This window comes from Eptatretus burgeri, chromosome 18 (genome assembly GCF_056783735.1).
Source record: "Eptatretus burgeri isolate ZD-2024b chromosome 18, Ebu_testis_v1, whole genome shotgun sequence".
Lineage (NCBI taxonomy): Eukaryota > Metazoa > Chordata > Myxini > Myxiniformes > Myxinidae > Eptatretus > Eptatretus burgeri.
In genome coordinates this window covers 532978-558516 of record NC_140978.1, presented here as the reverse complement: position 1 = coordinate 558516, position 25539 = coordinate 532978, and the positions used below count along the sequence as shown (strand labels likewise).

Here is a 25539-nt window from a genome sequence, read left to right as displayed (position 1 = left end):
TTTGAAGAGTTCTCAATCAAAGTCAAGGCATCTACGCAAGAAAGTTGACACATTAGAAAATATAGTGAAGACACTACAATATAATAATCTTCTGACCGAGAGTGGCCTGGAAATGGTTAAAAAAACCTGTGAGGTGCCAATTGAAATCATGAAGAGGATGGTGAAGTCAAGGAATGCAAACAAGACATCTAGGGAAACGTGTCACCCTGCACTCCGTGCATTTGCCCTCACACTTCATTTCTATTCTCCTGAGGCATATAGATATGTGCGGAAGACATTTGACATCTGGCTGCCCCACCCCACTGCCATCCGCAACTGGTACAGTGCCACTGATGGCAAACCAGGGTTTACAGAAGAAGCATTCAAGACTCTGGAAATGAAAGCAAAAGAGGCGAAAGAGAGCGGCCATGAGCTTGTTTGTTCCTTGATGCTTGATGAGATGACCATTAAGAAGGATGTTCAGTGGGATGGGAACAAGATTCATGGTTATGTCGATATTGGCACAGAGTGTTCCGATGACAGCAACCCAGTTGCATCACATACCTTGGTCTTCATGGTCATTCCACTAAACTCGAATTGGAAAATTCCTGTGGGCTACTTCCTAATCAGTGGAATGTCAGGAGCAGAGCGGGCGAACCTCATCCAGCATTGTCTCAGTAAGTTAGCAGATATTGGTGTGTGGATCAGGTCACTAACTTGCGATGGCCCGTCATGCCATTTCACAATGTTAGATACATTAGGAGCAACCATGAGAATGCCTGACCTCATCCCTTCCTTCCCTCACCCTCTGGATCACAACCACCAGGTGAGTGTGTTTCTTGACATCTGCCACATGCTTAGGCTGATGAAGAATACTCTTGCATCGAATGGCATCCTGAAAGATGGTAAGGGGGGCTTCATCAAATGGGAATACATCAAGGAAATACACAAACTGCAGGAGGAAGAGCGACTAACATTAGGTAACAAACTATGCAATTCTCCCATTGAATGGCAGAAACAAAAGATGAAGATGAATTTGTCAGCTCAGACACTTAGCCAGAGTGTTGCAGATGCCCTTGAATTTCTACGTGATCAAGGACTACCTCAGTTTAGGGGCTCTGATGCCACAATTGATTTCATCAGAACAATAGACCATCTCTTTGATGTGCTGAATTCCCGCAGTCTTTTTGCTCGGAACTTAAAAGCTCCCCTACGACCTGTGAATGAATGTGTGTGGAGGCCTTTCTTGACTGAAGCATTCGACTATCTCAGCTCACTCATGAATGCTCAAGGACAGAAAATGTGCATGACCAGCCACAAGACACCCTTCATTGGCTTTCTTGCCAGCATCAAAAGTGTAGAGAACATGTATGACAAGCTGGTTGCTGGAGATTTTCCCAAGCTGAAATATCTCCTCACTTATAAGATGAGTCAGGATCACCTTGAACTTTTTTTTCAGACCATGAGGTCATGCTTTGGCTGCAATAGCAACCCTACTGCTTGTGAGTTTTCAACAGCGTACAAGAAGCTGCTTATCAGGCATGAAATTCCAGGTGTAGGTGGTAATTGCTCATCTCAAGACAAGACCATCATCCTGCATGCATCAAGTAGCAACGTAGACACTGATACATACACCAGCGACGACATGCTCTTAATAAGGAAGTATGACCTGTCTACACAGAGTCTTGCCATCTCTGACCACGAATATGCAGATATCCCTCATGTCTATCAACTGTCTTCTTACAAGAAAGCAGGAATCTCTTTCTTGGCTAGATACGTTGTACACATTGCAAGAAAATGCCAATCTTGTGAGGAGTGTGTTGGTGCCCTGGCAACTGGTGAAGTCGTAGAGGGAAGTTTCCTGGCAAAGAAAAACAGAGGTGGTTTGGTGAGACCTGCTCCAGATGTAGTGAAGGTTTGCGAAACAACTGAACAATGTCTCCAAATATCGTTGAAAACCACAGGACGTGAGCTATCACAGTCAGTAGGAGTTATTCATGCTATGTGCACTGCTGTCCTGGGTGAGGTTGGTCATCTCAACATTTTCAGCAGTCTGTCAGACCACATGCTTGATTGCCCACCGGACCAAAATCATGTCTTCATGCTCATCAAGTGTCTCGCAGCTTCCTACCTGAAGATTCGCATGTATCACCTCGCCAGGGAGTTAAATGAAAAAGTATGTGGACCAGTTGTTTGCAAACAGATGATGCAGCTGGTCTTGTTAAAACATTAGTAATCACTGCTGTAGGAGGTGATGTGCATATTGTGAAATATGATGTACATTAGGTTTTGAGAGCACAATATTACTGTCAAAACACTTTTTACACATGTGCTGTAATATGTAATTCAGTCATTAAAGGTGCCATGCAGATACATTAAATTGATAGGGTATCTCCCATGTAAAGAAACACTGTAACAACCTGAAATAGCAAACAATTTGAACATTCACCCAGTATAAATTGAGATTTGGTCATTGCAAGTGAACACTCTCAGTGGATATCGAAAGTGGCATCTTCTAATGTAATGAAGCTCCCACTTCCTTTGGATGGAGTATTAATGTAATAAAAACAAAATATTGACTACGTGCTGGTTTACGCTTAAATGCTTAATTCGTACTGACTCAATGTGTACTTAAATCAGTCAGCTGATCAATTTATTGGATTAGCTTATTGCATTTCACTTTGAATGCATGCCACACATCTTGCCACTTGAAAAGATACTTGCCATGATTGCTCGTTTTGTTTTGTTTTTATTGAAGTTCACCCTAAACAAGGCTGAAAGCCACTGTTTGTAAAGGGCTGCAAAGAAGAAGAAGAAGAAGAAGAAGAAAAACTTGCAAAACCTTGTCCTAGTCCCGAAACAAGGAAACCTCTTCACATGACCACTGTGCAAGAGGTGGTAACTAGGCCAGACGGAAAAATACGTTTTCCTACCCCCATTGAATATTTTTTTAGGAGACACCATCTCTGTGCTGGATGGCCGTTGACTCCCAAAGGGAGCTCATGCGCCCTTTAGCAGGTGTTGCTTTTCATCCTTGCAGGGTGTCACAGTCACCCTCCCCACTAGCAAAGCCAGTGAGGGGTATCGGCTTAGTCACTGACAACCTGACCAAGTGCCAGGTAGCACTTGGTTACTTGTTAGCAGTGGCAGTCCCAAAAGACTGACCTGACAAAAACTCGTAAACCTACAAATATCAAGCCTGTTCCAGTGCAGCAGTAAATAAATAATTTGAGGTAATGTGGAATACACTATGATAATGACTTGGAAAGTTGAGCTTTTTATTACCTCTATCACCGAAGGTGGACGGAGGTTCATATGTTTTAATCCCTGTCTGTTTTTCTGTCTGGGAGCAGGATACCTCAAAAAGTTATTGCCAGATTCGGACGACATTTGGTGGGCAGGTTGGGTGTGTGTGACAAATACGAATTGATTAGATTTTGGCTGAAGATCCGGATTTGGATCTGAATCCGAGAATTTTCAGTGCTTCGTCATGCATTGAGTTATCGTGCCAAAAACGATGTATAGCGCAATATCTCAAAAAGTTTTGAACGGATTCGGACCAAACTTTATGGGCAAGTTGGTTGTGTGATGAGGACAAATCTATTTGATTTTGTTGAAGATCCGGATCTGGATATGAGAATTTTTTTTAATTTGCAAGTGATTCTACACCATTGAGAGATGGGGTTAAAAACGATATATAGCATGAGATTTCAAAAAGTTGTGGACGGATAATGACAAAACTTGGTGGATGAGTTGGGTACGTGACTAAAATAATTAGGTAATCCAGTGAATCAGGACAAGAACAGGTGGGTATGAATAGGTGGGTAAGAATGGGTGGTAAGCCGATTCAATTTTGGTTCAGGTCTGGATCAGTGTAACCACTCCTCATTTTCATAAATGCCAAGGTGAGCCACCGAAAAAAGCCAAGAATTCACAAGGTTTCGGAAAAGCGATGATAATAGAAAACCTATACGCCAAGAAAACCTATAGAAAACCAAGACGCCAAGGTGAACAACGAATAGCCAAGATCTTGTGAAAAAAGCCAAGGAGTGGTCACACTGGTCCGGATCCAAATCAGGAATACAAATTCCTATCAGTGGAATACAAATCGTAAACTGTTCAGCTTGGCGGAGGTATGCACTCTACCGAGTGCCGTTATAGTTATGTTTTATTTGTATCGCTTTGCTTTGAAGATGATTATTTGCATAAATTTTGAGACATCTCAAATAAACTCAAATACATTATCTGCATTCTGATACATGTAGACAAATGCATTCCAAATTTGTTATGCATGTGCTTGAATTTTTGGGGTGTTGAAAGGATAATATTGAATTTTCTTTCTATGTTCCACATTTTTTTGTTGTTGTTGAATTAATGTTGATGTACAATGGCATTTGTTAAGGGGAGGTGTTTTCCAGAATTGAATTAAATGTATTGCACAGTTGAACATCCCCACAAAAAATTGGGGGGTATTGTAATCGGGTCTGTCTGTCCGTCCATAAAGCTCGCTCCTCATTTTAAAATTTTATTTTTTGTGTACATTGTCGAGACTAGTATGACAGCTAAACAATGCACAATAAGGGGGGAGAGGGAAGGACAAAACAGTTGCGAACAGAGACATTAGGACAGTGGTTCCCAACCATTTCTATGCCCCACACCCCCAGGAAATGTTCGATTAATGTTCGCACCCCCACAAAAGTAATATCACATTTGAAGATGAAGAAGTCTAATTTATAATTTTTGAACCACAAATTGAACCACATACAATGCTGCGGGTGAACAAATTCAACTTAAAAAATAAGCGTTTAATCAGTGCATAAAATGCAAGTATAAATTGAGCAATTAGATTCTAATTTATTCAGAAAAAATTGAAAACAGTAAAATCAATCCCAATTGTGAACATAAAATTCAATGACTTCTTTGCTCCTGCTTCTCATTCACGATTTTGTCAAAACGTGGAACTTTATTGCTGACAGCGATCCATAGGTCTCCTCAGCGACCCTCTCATCCTTGAGCTTGCCAACTTCCAGCCTCGGCTGGGATGGTACCATCCTCCTGGATTCAAGCTGCAACTTCAGAGTTGCTGCAACAAGCCTGTGGTCAGTGTTGAGGAACTGAGCACTCAGTAGACCCTGCAATTCCAGATCATCCTCCAGCCACTATCAACTAGCACATAGTCCATCTCCTTTGCCACACCACCAGCGTTGGAATGCCAAGTCGAGCCTATGGGTGCTGAGACCATGAACCAGCCACCCTAAGTCCATGACTTCTTGCAAAGTCAAGGAAATTAGTGCTATTCTGGTTCACAGTTCCAGACCCATGGGGACCAACACATGTCTCATAACCATCCCTATCAGTTCCAGTCGATGCATTGAAATCCCCGAAGACTAGAAGAGTATCTCGCCTGGGGCACTGATCAATGACAGACTCGAGCATGGTACAGAACACGTCCTTCGTGGTGAGATCACTCGCCTTAGTCGGAGCACACACAGAGACAAGGGAAATGACACCCAAAGAGTGATGAATCCTTAGTCTCATAATACGCTTGTTGACCGGTGTTACCTCAATTATCATGGGAGTCAGCTTATTGGACACAGCAACTCCTTGGGCATGGTCACCATCAGAGCGACCAGACCAATAGTAGGTGTAACCACCCACCATGATCTCGCCGCAATCCGGTCTCTGAACCTCAGAGAGTGCTGCAATAACGATGTCCAAACGCTTGAGCTCAGATGATAACAGACAGGTGGTCATCCTCTCTTGGGGATAAGACATTCCAGGCATCCACCCAAAGGGACCACCTCAGGTTAACCCAAGGAGACCACCGTCTGGTGGACGACACCTCAGCACCACCCCGACACACACTACCACAGTCTGACCTGGAGCCTGTGGTTTCCCTCCTATTATTGAAGATTTGGGGTCCCGAAAGCTTTGCCCCAATCCCGTCATCTGATGAGCTGCCCTGCAAAGGTACTCCCATGGAGTGGGTTTTCAGATTTTTGCATTTGCATGCAAACTAAGAAACTTTGCATGCAAACTAAGAAAACTCAAAGGATGTGCCTGACTGAAAATTGGGTGTTTGGGTTAATTAAAACACCCCTTATGAAGAGAATTAACGGCCTTATTTTATTATATCCTATATCAGGCGCATCCTCGGACACCTCGATAGGGGTTCCTAATTCGCCATTTTGTTCAGCCTATTCAAACATGCCTCGATTTGGAAACACGATCTTCTCTCATGAACTAATGAAAGTATATAATCGAAATATTTTGTCAAATTTGAGAATCGGATCTGGTGGACAAAATAAGTGTCGAAATGTGGAGTGAAATCCGAAAATTTTAACAAGTTCGCGATTTTTTAACTTCGTGTATTTATTCAAGCAAAGCATTAAACTTAACTTTTCTACTGTTCGTACGATTCTATTGAGTGAAGAAAACATTATGGAATGTGCAGAAAGTGTAACTTCATTGAGTGAAACGCCGTGCTTCATAACCTGCTTTTGTAATCTATGAATTAGTCCACAGTCCACAGGGGTCCTTTTTTTGCAATTACATACGCAGTTTGCTATTTCTGTTTTGGGCGATTTGCTTACATTTCAAAATATTAATATAAATATACTATTATAGTTCCACCAATATATTAATAGTCGGTAGTTTCTGCAAGCAAAGAGGTACTTTTTTGTTGCTCCAGGTGAAGAGGCATTTTTTTTGCTTTCCACCGTTTTGTGCATGCTCTCATGACAAAATATTATATCAATATACTGATAGCTACTGCAATATATGACTAGTCAGTAGTTTCTGCAAGCGAAGAGGTACATCGACAGCACACATGGATGTGGTAGAAATGGGCACAAATAACTCCGTGGGGTGTGTGCGTGCCTGTTCTTGGTTATGTGTGCGGTGTGCGGGTTTCGCGGGCGTGCGATCTGCACTCGAATTCCGGGCCTATAGTGCATGGCACTGTGGAGGATGTTATGCGGCTGTCTCACGAACCATGTGAGTCTGCAGTGCTGAAGCCTTGTAGAGAGCAGACGTGCTGCGGCATCAAAGCCACGCGGGACATGCCACTGTGCAGTGCGGGTGTGGGGAAATCCGTGTGAGTGAAAGGTTGAGTATATCGCTGCTGCTCGTGCACATTTACCATAGACAGTGAGGAGATTGGGAGAATGTGTGTGTGTGTGTGTGTGTGGGGGGGGGGGGGACCAGGTGCAAGCAGGCCTTTACCAAATAGCATTCGTTTTGATTACCTCCACCACCGAAGGTGAAGGCGGTCATGTTTTCACCCCCTTTCTCTCTGTTTGTTTGTGTACAGGATATCTCAAAAAGTTGTTGATGGATTCGGACGAAACGTGGACATGTTGGGTGTGTGACAAGGAAGAAATGATTCAATTTTGGTGAAAATCCGAATCCGGATCTGATCTTTCAAGTGATTCTTCACCATTGAGAGATTGGGCCAAAAACGATACAACGCTGTATTGCATGATATTTCAAACATATAATGGGCACGATATGTTCTCGTGGATCAGGCATTGTGTGGCGTAGGTATACGCTCTAATGAGTGTCCTAGTTTTAAATGCTACCGCCCGGTTTTATATAGAACACGGTGGTTAGAAAGAAAACTCTGCTGTTTGGGCGTGTGTAATGCGCACAAACCCAGGTAATGCGCTGTTATGCTGCCTTCCCCATCCCTACCCTCAAACTGCTTTCCCATGCCATTCCCTCCCACTGCCTTCTCAATTCCCTTCCCTTACGCTGCCTTCCCATTCCCTCTCCTCATGCTGTCTTCCCATTCCCTCCCTTCAAACTGCTTTCTCTTGCCATTCCTTCCCTTCAAACTGCTTTATCTTGCCATTCCCTTATGCTGCCTTCCCATTCCCTTCCCTCACACTGAATAATGTTGTATAAGTAGCATACTGTATAAGGAAACCAGGTAATACTTAATAACATATCATAAAAGGTTAAAAAAAACTCCCTAAAATATGATTAGGCCTGCCATTCATCCAGTGATGTTGATCTGCATGCCTCAAAATTAATCCTGCCTCACACTTGCCATAAAGCCTCCATCAGCGTTTGCACTTCATCAGCATTTCAAAAGCAGTGTTTGCTATACACAAAAGCAAATCAAGGCAAGGTTTTATGATTTGTTCAGCAATTTTTATAAATAGATGCACATTGCTATCAGAACAACTTCAGCGTTACTCTAGTAATGGCCTTCTATAACCTTAACATGAGAGAAAATAGGATTTTCTTTTACTTTTCTCAGATACATGGTCATATTTCACCCCATGATTACCATTACCATTTATTTACCTCTGCCACCGAAGGTGAAGGAGGTTGTTTTCACCCCCATTCTGTCTGTACTGTTTGTGTGCAGGATATCGAAAAAAAATTGTGGACGGATTCGGATGAAATTTTGTGGACAGGTTCGGTGTATTACAAGGACAAACTGCTTAGATTTTGGTGAAGATCTGGATCCGGATCCGACTACTAGAATTTTTAAAGTGATTCTTCACCATTGAGAGATAGGGCCAAAAACGATATATAGCACGATATCTCAAAAAGTTGTGAACATATTTGGATGAAACTTGGTGGACACGTTGGGTGGGCGACAAGAACGAATTGATTCGATTTTGTTAAAGATCCGAATCCGGATCTGGATACGAGAATTATTTAAGTTTTCAAGTGATTTTTCACCATTGAGAGATAGGGCGAAAAACGATATCACACTGTATAGCATGATATTTCAAACATGTAATGGAACCGATATGTTCTCGTGGATCAGGCATTGCGTGGCAAGTCCGGAGTCACTCCACCGAGTGACCTTCTAGTTTTCGGCATGAAAAGGTGTGTTTGAGATGTTGGCATGTAAAATGTTTATTTCTTGTAAATTGAGAGATACTAGCATAGGAAATGTGTATTTTTCATTCTCGTCCAGTGATGTCACAGAAAGATATAAAAAGAATAAAAAGTTTGTTGTGAATAATATTCTGTTAAAACTGAATACTGGACACACACATTATTATATACAATATATATATATATATATATATATATATATATATATATATATATATATATATATGTATATCTTCTTCTTCCTCTATATATATAATATAAATATATATATATATATATATATATATATATATATATATATATATATATATATATATATAATATAAATATAAATATATCTTTTATTTTTAATGAACAAGTAGGGGTTTCCAACCAAAAGTAAAACAAGTAGAGGTACATTCAAAGTACACCACCCTCATGCCAATTAAATAAATCCTCGAAGCACGACATTGCGGTTCCCCAGTAATGCAGCATGTGGAGACGGAATTGGGAGGGAGCGGTGTACTTCTGAGGTAAATATGGACAAATGATACTCGCCATGCAGCATAGAGAGACGGATTTGGAGTGAGCAGTGTGCAATAATTGATTGATTCAGTGATTAATTGCGTATTTAAAATAAAGTCATCATAAAATAATTGATTTCTCAATCAGTTGCATAATAGTATAACTAAACCACTATTGTTTCATCCAATACTGCAACTCTTTGAGATATATATATATATATATATATATATATATATATATATATATATATATATATATATATATATATATACACTAGGAGTAATGCCCGGCATTGCTCGTGCTAGCAATAAAGCCCGGCGTTGCCCGGGCTTTCTTGCAAATTTCCTGAATAGCTGTTAGCGGTTGGCGGTTAGGGGTTAGCGGTTAGGGTTATTGGTTAGGGTTAGGGATGCAGTTAGGGTTAGCGGTTAAAGTTAGCGGTTAGGGTTAGGGTTAGCGGTTAGGGTTAGGGTTAGGGTTGCTAACCCTAACCCTAACACTAACCCAAACCCTAACAGCTTGGCGTAGCGGAGGTAAACAGCGCCCGGGGCAAAGTGGAAATTTGAGTCCCCTGTAGGCCTTAAACTTGAGTGGATTTGAATGGAAAATCCCATAAGGGATATCGATTTATCGATTTTTTCGAATATCGGAAGTGTTATGGAAAAAATTTATAGCCAATGACCTAAGTTGGACCAAAAGCCATAATCGTACCGAATTTGAATGGAATCCGTTGGAGTTTGTGAAAATGCATCAAAACGAATTTTGAGGGGCCTCTTAACGAAGACAATAATATCATTAGTATATATGCCAAATCTTGTTTCATTTCATGTCGTAACAAAAATCTAATGGTGGAACAAAGAAAGGGGCATGCCGAAATATTAATATATATATATATATATATATATATACATATACATATACATATACATATACATATACATATACATATATATATACATATACATACATTCATATATATATACATACATACATACACACATATATATATATATATATATATATATATATATATATATATATATATATATATATATACACATATACATACATACGAGGTCCGTCGAGAAAGTAAAACGGGACTGACTTCATCGAAATTTTATTCCAAAAAAATATATTGAAATCACAGCTTGTCCCCTTCAAAATAGTTTCCCTCCAGTCTCACACTTGTCCATCCTCTTCTTCCACACTTCGATGCACCCCCGGAAGACTTCTTCTGGAATCCTCCAGAGGTCCATCGTCACGGTCCTTTTAATGGCCTCCACATCAGGAAATCGGGTCCCCTTGATCAGCCCCTTGAAGGCCCAGTCACACCTTGACGTTTTAGCCAGCTTATGCCGATTTTTGAAAAATTTGTCTAAAACGCTGGCACACGTCGAATACGTTATAGGTAAATTTTGGAAACATTGAGAGCATGCTGAAAAACACTGCCATACGTCGTAGTACGCTGGCTTTCATCGTTGTACTTTGCGGTTGTCCTCAAATTTTGGCATGCTTGAAATTTGTTAGACTTATGCCAGCGTATGACTCACAAGTTCCGCTTCGCTGGCCATAAGTTGTAGGCACGTAATGCGATCGTTGACACACGTCGACGCACATTAATTGTAAGTTAATCATAAATCGAAACACGTCGAGGTAATGTTTAGCGTACCCGAAACTTATTTCTAACCTATGAGTAACGTGTTGTTGGCACGTTACGCGATCGTTGACACACGTTACCTGTCATGTACTCATAACTCGAAACACATCAAGGTAATGGTTAGCGTCAGTGTTTCAAACTCCCTGGTTTTATTTTATTTTATTTTTTTCTGCGGTATGACAGTGATGTTGACACTTCGATTTCTCGTGTGGTTATGATTTAAATCGTTGAGGGCAGCCTATTAATTATATTATTTTATAACCGCACTAGAAATTGAAGTGTCAACATCACCGTCATACCGAAAAAAAAAAAAACCAGGGAGTCTGGAACACTGACGCTAACCATTACATTGATGTGTTTCGACTTATGAGTAACTTTCAAGTAACTTTTGTCGACGTGTGCCAACGATCGCATATCGTGCGTACAACTTATTCCCATCGCATGCGGAACGTGTGAGGCATATGGCAAGTATGTCGTAAAATGTTTAACACGTTTAAATTTTCAAGACGTACTCCACTTACTACGACGTATGATAGCGTACTTTAGCGTTCTATTCACGTATACCAAACTTACCCATACCGTATTTGACGTGCGCCAGCGTTTAAGATGCATTTTTCAGAGGTCGGCATACGCTGGCAAGATCGCCAAGGTGTGACTGCGATGTTGACACTTCTCCTTGAACACGTATTGATTCACTGTTTGACCCTGTGCTAGAAACTCGAAGTGGAAGATGCCCTTGATGTCAAAAAACACGATGAGCATCACCTTGACCTTCAACTTTGACGTCCTTGCTTTCTTTGGTCTTGTTGATGCCAGATTTTTCTAACTGACGATTCTGCCATTTGGTCTCGGGATCGTGTTCAAATATCCACGATTCATCGCCAGTAATGACTCTCCCGAGCAGGTCTGGATCGTCCTTGAGGCGCTCGATAATGTCTTGACAAACAGTGACTCTTTGCTGTTTCTGGTCCTCGGCCAACAGCTTGGGGACCATCTTTGCGCACACCTTGCGCATTTCAAGATTTTCAGTGATGATGCTCCATACAGTGTCCTTGTTGATGGAAAGTTCCTCAACAATCATCTGCACCATGAGTCGACGATCTGTGCGCACCATCTGCTTCACACGCACGATGTTGTCCACTGTTCTGCTCGTTGAAGGTCTTCCAGACCGTGGATCGTCTTCAACCTCCTCCCGTCCCTCTTTGAACCTCTTGTGCCATTCAAATGCACGTGTACGTGACATCGTTTCTTCCCCGTAGACTTGCTGCAACATTGCGAAGGATTCGGAAGGTGTTTTGCCAAGCTTGGCAAGAAACTTCAGATTGGCTCTCTGCTCACGACTCTAAGCACGATGACTCAGACTAGACAATGTGTAAAGCACGACCTGTAAATAATCACACAATGAGCACAGTCAACCATCACCAATCATATGTATTGCTGGAATGTTGCGAAAAACTGTGACGCAACCCGTTCATTCAAGTTGTGTCAGTGGAGCACACAGCAGGCTCAGTCCCGTTACTTTTTCGATGGATCTCATATATTACATATATATATATATATATATATATATATATATATATATATATATATATATACATATACATATATATACACATACACATATATACAAATACACACACACACACACACACACACACACACACACACACACACACACACACACACACACACACACACACACACACACACACACACACACACACACACACACACACAAGTTGGACTGCTCAGTGGAAAAGTTGCATTTGCTATTAAAGAGATATGTAACAAAAAAAAAAAAATTTTTTTGTTCAATTATTGAGAAATAAAATAACTACCTTTGAGTTGTCGAGTCTGGATGCAATTCCTGACCCGACTATATAACTTTTGGGTTAGTGCTTCACTCGTAAGGGTTGCATCACAAAGTGACCGTCCCTGGGATGGACGTTAAATGTGGTGTCTATTCTGCTAGTAGCAGAAGAAGGATGTTAACTCCAAGTTACCACTCAATTCACCTCCAGTCAAATATCCAGCCTGCCCATCTGGTTCATAAAAGACTTGGGCCAAACATAACCCAAAGCCGACTTCACAAGGAGAGATTAATTGTGGTCATAAAACTAGCAGTAGTGGTGGTGGTAGAAGTAGTGGTTGTATAGTTACCTCCATCACCTAAGGTGGATGGAGGTTATGTTATACCCATCCCACCTGTAGTCTTTCAGACTTTTTCCCCCCATACCCCTTAACACATTCAACTGAAACTTGATACTTGGCTTTATTATGATATGTTCCAGATCAAGTTTGAGTTCCAGGGCGTTTCATCAATTTTTCACAGAGTTATGCCCTTTTTCAACTTCGAAAATATCACATTGGTAGGGGACATGCATTGCAAAGCAATTCTTGCTCTTGTTGATTACATGGTATGTGAAGCCACTGACTTTATGATCACACACACCTGTATATTATGAAGTAGTACAATTCAAATGTTACCTACATCCTCCTCATCCCATAAAACAAGAAAACGGAATGTACGCCTATGTAAAGCTACATTATTGAGTTGCAGCAAATGGTCAGTTTAATCAATGTACTTTCAGATGAACTACTTAGTTTTTGTTTTTTATTGAAATACCCAAATGCAATGTTACCAACTACGATGCTCAACTTCCAAGGACTTCACAACCTTACTTTATTCACACACTAATATTATTTCTTTAAAAAAAAGTTGGGTACGGATGTGAGATCAGGTGCGTTGGGACACGCCCAACACACGGTGAGACAATCCGAGGTGACGCGGTACGATCACATCCCAGATCGAAGTGAATGCAATGCGTTGCTTCAGGATTTCTCATGTCATTGCCTTCGTGTTTGGATCTCTTCTAGTGACTATTTTCATGTTCATGAAGCCAGGTTGGTTTCATTCAAATATATTTTAGAACTTTTGAATGTTTTAGTCAATTGATCTGAAAACAATCTCATTGCAATATTACTACATGAAATTATTCATCTTTAAAATTATGAGTTGACAGTTGTTTATTTTTCTATAATAAACAGCTCAACGAAATGAGTGTGCACATGATCTGATGGAGTTAAACCTGGTGTTTGCTTGATGGTTAAGGTGGCTGGCTTAAGATCTTAAGGTCCTGAGTTTGAGCCCCTGTCGTGCCATGGAATCAACACCTTCTGTAGTTGGCGAAATGAGTACCGGTGTACTGGTAATCAGTGTGACCACTCCTCGGCTTTTTTCACAAGATCTTGGCTATTCGTTGTTCACCTTGACGTCTTGGTTTTCTAAAGGTTTTCTTGGCGTATACGTTTTCTATTATCATCGCTTTTCCGAAACCTTGTGAATTCATGGCTTTTTTCATTGGCTCACCTTGGCATTTATGAAAATGAGGAGTGGTCACACTGCTGGTAGCAGAGGGCATTACGTCAGTGGCACTGCCGTGCCCCCACGACATGAGGCAACCAGCATCCACAGGCTGTGTGCATGATAGTTAGATAGCTATCTGATGGAGTTGTTTTCTCAATAAACCTAACTATTTAAAGCTAATAATCAAAACGAGGTTTAACAGTTCTAACTGGTATTCACAAAGAGTCATTGACTCGAAAGCTTTTTCAAACTTGAACGGCACTCGTAGAGTACATAGTGTCGCCTCACACGCTCATTCTGAACAAAAATGCTACTGTTAAGTGGACAATACTTTTATGGCCATATACCCGTATCATCCATGCACCCTATCATGTTACATACATTGCCATTATCCATAGCTTAATTAGCCCCCGTTGAACTTAGTCCAAAATGGGGGGGCTTATGGATAGGGTCTCAATTTTCCTGTCCGTGCATGTGTGCGTGCATTCACAACCAAGTCTCGGAAATGTCTGGATTGATTTTATTCGTACTTAGCACAAAGACATGTGCACGTCTTTTTTTTTTTTTTCAACAGCAGATCCAAGATGGCAGACTGGCGGCCATTTTAGTTGTAAAAAAAAAACCCCGGTGTTGAAAACCTCCTCAACTGTTTCTCGGACATGCGTTTACCGATGTTGTTTAAACTCGGCATACAGAATAATGAATGATGGCTTACACATGCGCGTCATTTTTTTTTCTAAATCAAATTCAAGTTGGCTGAATGATGGCTATTTTGTTGCTTAAAGATGTCCCCAAATATTTCTCAGACATGCATGGTCCGATTTTGTTCAAACTTGGCACAAGCCCAGTACATAATGGCGTACACGGGCTCCTCACTTTATTTTGCGATCTGATCAAAGATGGCGGACTGGTACACTGGTGGCCATTTTAGTTGTACATAAATATGGGCGAGCCCTTTAACTCCAGAAAGCAAAATTACTAAAACAATGGGGGCTATCACATTTTATGTCTTTTTTACTAGTTAATTATTGATTAATTATGAGGATATTTAACAACCATTTTGTGCATGTTAAGGCTAAATTGCCTCAATGAAGGTCACGTCAGGTATGGTATGGGAGCATGCACTGGAGCAGCGTGTCACCGCAACCACTTTCCACCTGGACTCCAGGGGCTTTCGTCTGGCCATCCCCAGGCAGATGTCTGGCCCATCCCCAACTCCTTGAGATGCTGATCAACGTGCTGCAACCATGAGCACATTGTCGGTAATTTGGTGAGTAGGATCAGCATCAGGAAAATGAGCCACATGTCCATACAGCCGAGGCTGGGACTCACAGATTATACAGGTAACAAATCTCATCTGCGTCTCTCAGCAAACGCTCATTGGACACAGTCTGAACAGCGATAGCCAAGAAATCTTTGAAGAGACATGGTACCAACTGAAGGAGTTTAGTCTTTGTCTCAGATCCTTGATCAAAGTCCAAGTCTCACATCTGAAGAGCATGACTGGGAAGCAGCAAGGAATTAAAGACTCAGACTTTCATCCTGTATAGGTACTGACAGCGCCACACCCCATGATCCAGTCATTCCATGATTCCCCAAGCCAGACACAGACATCTATCAACCTCTGGTGCACAAATGTGGAGACATGAATATCACTCCCAAGGTAAGTGAATATCTCTGTGACCTCAACATCCTTGCCACAAATGAGTACAGGCAAGATAGCAACATCCAAGATGTCAATGAAAGCTTAGATCTCAATTTTGACCCAGGAGACCCACAATCCCAGTGACTCACACTCCTCACTCATCGCCTGAATGGCCCACATTAGGATATCCATAGTTTCCACCAAGATGACTGCATGATCTGTGATATCAAGGTCAGTGATCTTGACATTCCCAAAGAATGCACCGTAGCTTTATCTCTCTGACATTTCCTCCAGAATCCAGTCCATCCAAGCGCTCAAAAATGTGGGGGCCAATACACACCCCTGACTAACTCCAGTAAGAAGTGGAAATAAGTCAGAGATGGAACCATCACACCTCACACTCGCAGCATTCTCAGTACCAGAATATAGTTCAGAAATCAGATCGATCAGTATTGGTGGCACCCAACGAAGAATCCTCCAGAAAGCATCCCGATTCACTGATTTGAACGCTTTGCGAAGATCAACATCCAGGCTGTGAGCATCCAATGCCGAAACTCTCATCTGCAGTGAGTGAGGACCCGAAGAGCAAGGATATGGTCAGTCATTGACCTCTTTGGTGTAAAGCCTGACTGCTCTAGGCATTGGTGCTCAAGCAGATGGTGGCAAGCCCTACAAAGAAGTATCCAAGCAAAGACCTTGCCCAACAATGAGAGCAGCGTTACCGCTCAGTAGTTGTTGCAGTCCTGGCAATCACCCTTCCCTATCCAGAGAGGGACAAGGCCCCTCTTCCAGTCAGTTGCGATGATGCCTGTGCTCCAAACAGAGCACAGAACTGCATATAACAACATGAGTGAAGCATTTCCATCAGCCTTAAGAAGTTCAGTGTGGATGCCATAGATCCCAGGTGGTTTACTCCATTTCAACTGGTTCACCGCAGCTTGATTGCCCAAACGAAGATGGTTCAATGATGTTTGATTCGGCAATGGGGATAGTAACACCCTTGACATTCAACTCAACAGCTGGTGGGGTCAACCTGGTGCAGCCGCTCAAAGTAACCGGCCCAGCGGGCCTTCACTTCGGATTCCTCTGACAAAAGCTCACCTCCCACCGCTTTAACTGCAGTACACCGAGGGATGCGCTTGGAGGAACACAATGCACAGATTATTCTGGTGATGACAAAGTAGGATGAGAATCACTTAACCATAGGTGATGCTCGACCATTTTACAGATTCCTCACACATAGGCCTCCTTCTCCGCCCTCAGCAAATGTAAAGTTTTACGCCTCAGCTCCCTGAACAGCTCAGTTCTGCCATTAAGCCTGACCCTGTGACTCTGATCAATGGTATCCAGTGTCCCATGGGAGAAAAAGTTCCTCTTCGCCTGATGGTATATCAGATCAGACCTGATTGTCGATAAGGTATATGAAGTTTCAGGTTTTTTTTTTAGATGAAGATTTCAATTCAACCAATTATGGATGAAATACCACTTCACCAATGACATTACCATATTATATACCTCCTGGGGAGTTGATGACATTTGGCAAGTTTCAAATATTTTTGTTGAGTTGTTTCAGAGAAAAATATATCCAACTTTTTTTCCTTTTAATCCAATATTGATGCCATATGATACCATGTGACCTATGACGTCAGAGACACTGCAATATTCTCGCAACCCCTTCTGGGAGAGACTGATAAGTATTGATTATTTACCCTCATCTCAATGTTGTCTTATATTACTAGCAAATTTTTCTTTGCTGATGGGAATACTAAGAGTGGGGTGGAGAGAGAGAGAGAGAGAGAGAGAGAGAGGAGAGAGAGAGAGAGAGAGAGAGAGAGAGAGAGAGAGAGAGAGAGAGAGAGAGAGAGAGAGAGAGAGAGAGAGAGAGAGAGAGAGAGAGAGAGTAAGAGAAGAGATGGGGAGAGAGGGGAGGAAGGGGGGAGCTAGGAAGGATGGAAGAAAGAGGAAGGGGGAGAGTAATGCCTCACCACACGTCTCCATTAGCCTATGACTGCCATGGCCCAATAGGGAACTGATACTGTGCTCGCGTCAGACATATGTATAGAATATTAAATTCATTCAAACAGAACCCAGGCAGCGCCGGGTGCATTCACCTCATACATATACATATATATATATATATATATATATATATATATATATATATATATATATATTTATATATTGTTGTGGTTACCAAATTCGCAAACCACCATTCAGGTCCCTTAGGTGAGATATCTCGGTAAGTATATGTGTAGTTAGGCCCAAACCCATGGTCTAGTGGGAATACATGTCATTTATGCGTACTGCGACTCTTCAGGATAGCCGTTTTTCTTTTACTATCTTTATTTTGGACCTACCGCCATGATTACCACCACCAACCACGTCTCAACAGTCGTCACAACATCAACCACCCACCACAACGCCGCTTCACCACAACAGCCACGACCTTTACCGTCACACCTCGCAACCGTCGCATCGCCACCGTTCTTGCGCCGCTTGTGGGTACCGGTATTGGACTCGTGCAAGGCGCGCGCCGAACAGCGTGTACAAAACCACGGACTTTCCGCTCCAAAAACGGATCAAAAACGACTCACGCCCACTTTTGTTCCGTCCAATCGGTGAGCAAGGGGCGATTTGGCTCCGCCTCCAGGGCGTTGGAGGGCGGTCGCTATATGCAAATTCATGGATCAAAATGCACTCACGCCCACTTTTTCTCGGGCCAATGGGGAGCGAGGTGAAAGGTCGAAGGCAGGGGGTCAAAGGCGAAGCCACGGGGCTTATATAAGCGGCTGCGTTCGTCAGAAAAGGGTCGTCGTGTGTGCGTTGGAAGGAGTTCGCAGGAGGAAGAGTTCGGAGTTGGAGTCTGAGCGAAGAGGACGGAGCTGTGGAGAGGCGGCGGCGGCGAAGGCAGACGAGGGGGTGCTCGCGTCGGTGCCGGGAGCTGCACACCAGGGAGGCCGACGGCACGACCTGGTCGAGGTGGAGACGCTCGTCGCGGGACCCGAGACAGAGTAAAAAATCCTCCTTTCCCCGAGCATCAGCAACCCCTTCCTGTTTCCCCCCCGCGCTGAGATAGTGCGACCAAGGGGGCCCCCTTCCCACCCCCTACCAAACACTGTCCGCGAGGCCCGCGGAGTTGAGGCACCACCGCCGCTCCGCGTCTCATCACCAGACGGGTAGGCCCGACACGGTCTCGGCCCCAGGCCCGCCTACCCCCTCATCCTGGAGGGTGGTTCTCTTTTCTTTTGCTTTGGGAATGTGTGTTGTCGGCGCCGTCTGTGAAGTAAAATTGTATAAGTGTTGCCGTGTGCTCGCGTAATCGGTATTAGATCTGCATTGTCGCATTTGCTTTTTGTCTTCTTTTTTTATGTGCTTTTGGTGGAATTGTATATGCGTGCTTTCCGTTCATCGCGAATAAATGTGCTTTATGTTGAACTGTTTCCCGCTTCGCTTCGTCATTTCTCTCATTGAATCCTCATCTTGCTTCACGTAAAGGGTTGGTAGTGGGCTGAATACGCCCGATAATTAATCGAACCGTCGAGGCCGACGATAACACCGCTCGGTTATCCCGATAGTACGGAACGGGTCGCTTAAGCGGCCCGTGTCCGAAGTCGACCTGCGGCGAGGTGCGATCGCCCGGTCTACCCTCCGTGTGGGTACTTAGGTAGGTCGAATTTGGCGAGCAACCCTATCCCACGCGGGGGTCGATTGGCTCGATCGCGGTGAGACCGAAAGGTCCACCCGTGACGAGGGGTCACAACTGGATTGTCCGTCCGGTGGGCGACGTGCCGCGATTCGAGTTACGTGGCCGTCAGCACGCCGGCGGGCGCGAATCCGTAACACTGGTGTCAGGTCGTGCGATATAAACCCATCGCCCTCCTCACGGCACTGGTAACGGAGAACGGGAAAACGGGCTCTCCTGTCTCCAGCTAAATTCACGGGAATCGGTCCAGGGGTGAGAGAAGCGACCCCCGATTCCCTCCAAATTACGAGCGAGCTAAATTAACCCTTTAAGAGAAGCAAGATGGCGTCTCAAGGCGAGCGGGAGCCGGGGGTATTAGAAATGTATATGTGTAGTAATGTGTAGAATCCATGGCTCAGGATGAAATCCCCGTGCAGGAAATGTTGGTTGTACAGGAAAACGAACTCGCCCAACTGAACCCAGAGGCCGAAATGGGTGCGGCAGCGGCCGCGGTGTATGACACCTCCCCTCCCCCTCTCCACCAAAACCCTTCCCCAACCCCTGCCGAATCGGCTCACCCAAGCGCACCCGACATGGCCCAGCTATACGCCATGCTGGCGGCAATGAACAAGCAAATGGAAACGAATGCGCATGAATTTATAAACGAAATGAAAGGCATGACCAAACAAATAAACGAAAAGATGGATACAAATACAAATGAAATGAAAAACGAAATAAAAGGAATGAAGGAAAAGATGGATGCAAACGCAAATGAATTTATAAACGAAATAAAAAGCATGAGCAAGCAAATGAAGGAAGAAACGAAAAAGCTGCGGGGTGAGACGCAGAACATGGGCCGATGCCTGCAGGCGGGCATGAAGGCCGTGACCAGGGAGCTGGGAATGGCGACTCCACGTGTGGGAGCAAACGAGCTGGAAGGGGGTGCAACGGCCGACAGGCCCGCGGTGGAGGCGGGTAAAAAAATAATTCGGGGGGCGTGTTGGGCGTGGGTCGTGACAGAAGAATCGACGGTGACCAAAAGGGAAAAATTAAATGGGGAGACCAAAACGTGAGACGAGACACGAGGTGACGACAACGGAAATAATAGTTGAGACAAGGGAGGTAAAGGGTGAAGAGTTGGCAGAGACACGGGAGACAGAAAAAATAGAGGGAAGACTGCACGATGAAGACGGGGTAAGTGACGCACACACACACACGGAGGTCGTGGAGGATAATGGGGGTGAGCTGGCGGACTGTGTAGGGACCCAGTGCGAGCACCTGGATGGCCTCCTCCAGGAACGAGGGGAGGGAGTATGCCCCTTGATGCGAGTCACGACCAGGTGGGTTCGGTCGTGCTTTGCGAGGTCGAGGGGACGGGTGCTGTGGACAGGTGCACGGAGAGCTTGGGGGTATAGAGGCCCCGGAGACCCTTGTGGGGACACAAATCCCCAGTGTGGTTGTCCCTGTGTGTGTGGTGCAAGGTGTGAGTGCGTCCCCGTGTGTGGAAGCGACCCCGTGTGTGAGTGGTGTGGTGGCGATGGTGCCGGAGTACGTGCTTCCCAGCACGCCGTGTGTGGATGAGGCACCGTGTGTGGAAGAGGCCGTGTGTGTGGATGAAACGGCCAGTATGAGTGAGGCACCGCGGGTGAGTTCCCCGCGTGTGTGAGTGAGGCACGGTGTGTGGATGAGGCGCCGCGGTTGAGTGCCCCCGCGTGTGCGAGTGGTATGGTTTGTGTGAGTAGTGAGGCACGCGTGAGTGAACGGCCGAGTGCAAGGGAGACCGTGTGTGTGAGAGAGCGGTATGTAAGGGAGATGTCGGTTGGCATGCGGGAGCACGCAGCCGCGTCTCCCGGTGTGAATGTAATGGTGTGGAGTGTGAGCGTCGTAACACGCAGGTGTGCGTGTGTTGAATGGCGACGACGGCGACATGTGAGGAAAGAAAGCCGAGTAGCGGCTGTAGTTGTTTCGGGGACCGTGCCGGGTTCACCCAGCAGTGAGCACGAGGTCCGTGCTGTGCAACGCACGAGACCGCCACGTGCTCGCTTGCGAGAGTGAAGTCCCGGTCCGGAAACGCCAGCGGTGGATTTGCCGATCCCGCGGACGGACAAAGTTTAGGCAGGTAAACGGATTTGGACCGGACGGGTTCTCCACGCGATCGTGTGTGTTAAGCTCCAACGGGCAAAGCACATGTGTTCGCGTGGGGAACCCCTCGAGACGTGGGGCTTGTTTTTTTATGCGCACGGTGACGCCATGGCTGCACGTGGGGTTGGAATCCGGCAGGAGGGGTATCCCTGCCGGATGGTACCGTCCAAGAAGGGACGAGGTACACGTGCAGCTGCATGACGTCACGGGCAGGTGCAAAGTGCGCGAGCTCGGAGTTACCGCGCTGGCGATGCGCATGTAAAAAAAAAAAAAAAAACAAGCCTCACTTTCGGGTGCACAGGATTCCTGGGCAAGGGGTGGAAGACCCCTTACCAGGGCACAGGATGGAAACCAGTTAGGGGAAGGGTTAGCTTAGTTAGACCGACTCCATGGGGCAGGGGTAAGTCCTCATGGAGTCCGTGGAATGGATTAGTTAGAGGGATTGTAGTCAGATTTAGGTTGGGAAATGGATTAATGGGATTTATTTGGAGACAGTGACAGACTTTGGATGTGTAGAGGGGACGTAGCTTAGCTACGTAGTGTTAAAAGGAATGTGCTATAGTTTAAGGGACGACGTGGGAGCACGAGTTAGTTAGGGGATGCAGATAGAAGGATGGCAGAGTTCAGCGGTGTGTGTGTTGAAGAGTTGGTGAGTTGTGAGGTGAGTACTTGTTGAGTGAGTGAGGCCAGCGGGTCTGTGTGAGTGGAGCGAATGGGGAATGCATGGTGCGATGAGTGATTGGGGGGGAGGAGTGACTCCCGCCCAAGGGACCCCGTGGTCAGTGTAAAGTGAGTTTGGGGGTTAGTTAAATTGAAAAATGGAGGTCGTTTTGCTGTTGGTGGGAGTGTAGGCTCGAAATCCGTTTGGAGGGGTGCAGGAGCCCTGTTGACGGGCTTGGGAGCATGGCTGCGAAAGGTGAGTATCGCTGAGTGGGTACCCCGGGCACCAGGCTAGTCGGCCGTGGTAGGCCAAGGGCCCATGGGGGGCCGGGATAGCGTAGTGGGCACGGGTGCCCCTGCTTGGTGCGGGGGCCCGGGGCGCCATTAGCCGCGTGAGCAGTGTTGTGGGCATGGGTGACCCTCGGAAAGGGGCCCGGGAAGCCAGCCTGCCACGTGTGCGTTTCAGGGGAGGTGCCATGGGGGACACTCCCCGGTGTTAGGGAGCTGGTAGGCTCAGAGGCAGTGTAGTGCCCGGGGGTGCCATAGCAGGAGAATCGGCAGAGGGTCGTGCCTGCCAAAGGGAGCCAGGTGTCCCAGCCATGAGACCGTGTGAGGGCACGGAGAGAAAATTGGGGGGCGAGGCCCGAAATTGTGAGGACACCAACACAGGCGACGGGAATCTGGGTTGTTAGAACCAATAGTTTAAGCGAGAGGCGCTTGTTGAAAGCCCCGGGGTAGTTTAACAGTTAAATGGATAGGGTAGATTAGGAAGTGTACCCCTCCGCACCATCTATCCCCTCGCTGTCGTTGTGGGCCGCTGGACCCACTTTGGTTATAGATCGCCGAACTCTGGGGAGGCCATTCTGAGGCTTCGTTGGGCCTCGACACAGGACGTTAGCTCTCCCTTACTCCCCTCCGGGAAGGGAACGTAGGGGTTAGGAGTAGGCTAGGTGACAGGGTAGGTTAGCCGAACAAGGACAGTACAGGGGGTTAGGGGACGATTTATAGTGGGGAAGTAAAAATAAAAAAAATTAAAAAAATAAGTTGGGGCTAAATTGGGGTTTGACAAATTAAGGGAGTGGGTATGTACAGTGACAGGCAAAGGCGATAGGTTGGGAGGGAGACAGGTAGGTAGGTCCGAGCCCGCCTTCCAAGTGGCCAGCACCACCGCACTCCCTCCACCAACCTCCACTGAACGGCAAAGACTGGCCAGCTTCATCTGCTGGCTGCGTTGCTGCAAGGCAGAGGCCGGCCAACTTCATCGGCAGCTGTTGTTTTGCTGCGAGGCCTGTGCCGGCTGGATCGTCTGCAGCTGCTGTGCTGCAAGGCCTGTGCCGGCCGGATCGTCTGCAGCTGTTTTCTTCAAGGCCTGTGCCGGCCAGTTCATCTGCTGGCTGTTTTTCTTTAAGGCCTGTGCCGGCCAGTTCATCTGCCGGCTGTGTTTGCCTGCAGCGGCCTTCTTCTGCGGGCTGTGTTCGCCTGCAGCCTTTGCCATGCCCACTGCCCACGTTCACCAGCCCCGTTCAATTTTTGCTTGGCCCCCCCTGTTCATTTCCATGTGCGCCAGGATCAAGGCAACAGTTTGCAAGCTGCGAGAACTGCCCTGTTGGCAGCTACAACACGGGCCTGCAGTGGCGGCCCGTGCACCGTGTTTGTGTCCATCCATCCATTCGTTGTGTTCATTGCGTGTGCCACTTGAGCTGGCACGGAGACTGCGTTGTGCAGCCCATGCACCGTTGTGGTTCACTGCGTTCAGTTCAAAAGGGAAGGCCTTGGACTGCGTGTGAGCAGCCAGCCACGTTCCCTGTCACCTGCATTGTTTTGAGCCAGAGACTGCATGCGAGCAGCCTGGCTCCCTGCTAACTGCTTTTCTTTTGCAGAGTTCAGTGATCCTGGGCCATGGTTTAGTGTAAAATTTGTAAGTTAAGGTAAGATGTACTGTAAATATGAGTGCGCCCCGGCATGTCTGTCCTAGCGCCGGCAATTTTATTTAAGTCGTCCGTGTGAGTGAGTTTGTTTAGGTAGTTACGCAGCCCTCAGGTTATTTATTTTGGGGACACGAATACCATGAATGTCGCACTCAGGGATCCGTAGGTAAAATGTCCTAGGGGAAAACTACACATGATGGCACACGAAAATTTGACGACTCGGGACGAGTCTGTAAAAAGGGGAGGGGGTAGTGTTGTGGTTACCAAATTCGCAAACCACCATTCAGGTCCCTTAGGTGAGATATCTCGGTAAGTATATGTGTAGTTAGGCCCAAACCCGTTGTCTAGTGGGAATACATGTCATTTATGCGTGCTGCGACTCTTCAGGATAGCCGTTTTTCTTTTACTATCTTTATTTTGGACCAACCGCCATGATTACCACCACCAACCACGTCTCAACAGTCGTCACAACATCAACCACCCACCACAACGCCGCTTCACCACAACAGCCACGACCTTTACCGTCACACCTCGCAACCGTCGCATCGCCACCGTTCTTGCGCCGCTTGTGGGTACCGGTATTGGACTCGTGCAAGGCGCGCGCCGAACAGCGTGTACAAAACCACGGACTTTCCGCTCCAAAAACGGATCAAAAACGACTCACGCCCACTTTTGTTCCGTCCAATCGGTGAGCAAGGGGCGATTTGGCTCCGCCTCCAGGGCGTTGGAGGGCGGTCGCTATATGCAAATTCATGGATCAAAATGCACTCACGCCCACTTTTTCTCGGGCCAATGGGGAGCGAGGTGAAAGGTCGAAGGCAGGGGGTCAAAGGCGAAGCCACGGGGCTTATATAAGCGGCTGCGTTCGTCAGAAAAGGGTCGTCGTGTGTGCGTTGGAAGGAGTTCGCAGGAGGAAGAGTTCGGAGTTGGAGTCTGAGCGAAGAGGACGGAGCTGTGGAGAGGCGGCGGCGGCGAAGGCAGACGAGGGGGTGCTCGCGTCGGTGCCGGGAGCTGCACACCAGGGAGGCCGACGGCACGACCTGGTCGAGGTGGAGACGCTCGTCGCGGGACCCGAGACAGAGTAAAAAATCCTCCTTTCCCCGAGCATCAGCAACCCCT

The 25539-nt window shown here is 45.7% G+C and overlaps 1 protein-coding gene across 1 annotated transcript in view; it reads left to right on the top strand.

Annotated features, from left to right (window-relative positions):
* Window positions 1–12856: 12856 nt before the first annotated feature.
* The window catches only part of LOC147008447 (carbohydrate sulfotransferase 9-like), a 39196-nt gene continuing 26513 nt past the window's right edge, over window positions 12857–25539 (top strand). Inside the window, exon 1 of the mRNA XM_085863708.1 lies at window positions 12857–13900. Coding sequence (XP_085719834.1) covers window positions 13819–13900 — 82 coding nt within the window. The 5' untranslated portion in view covers window positions 12857–13818. The remainder of the gene's footprint in view (window positions 13901–25539) is intronic.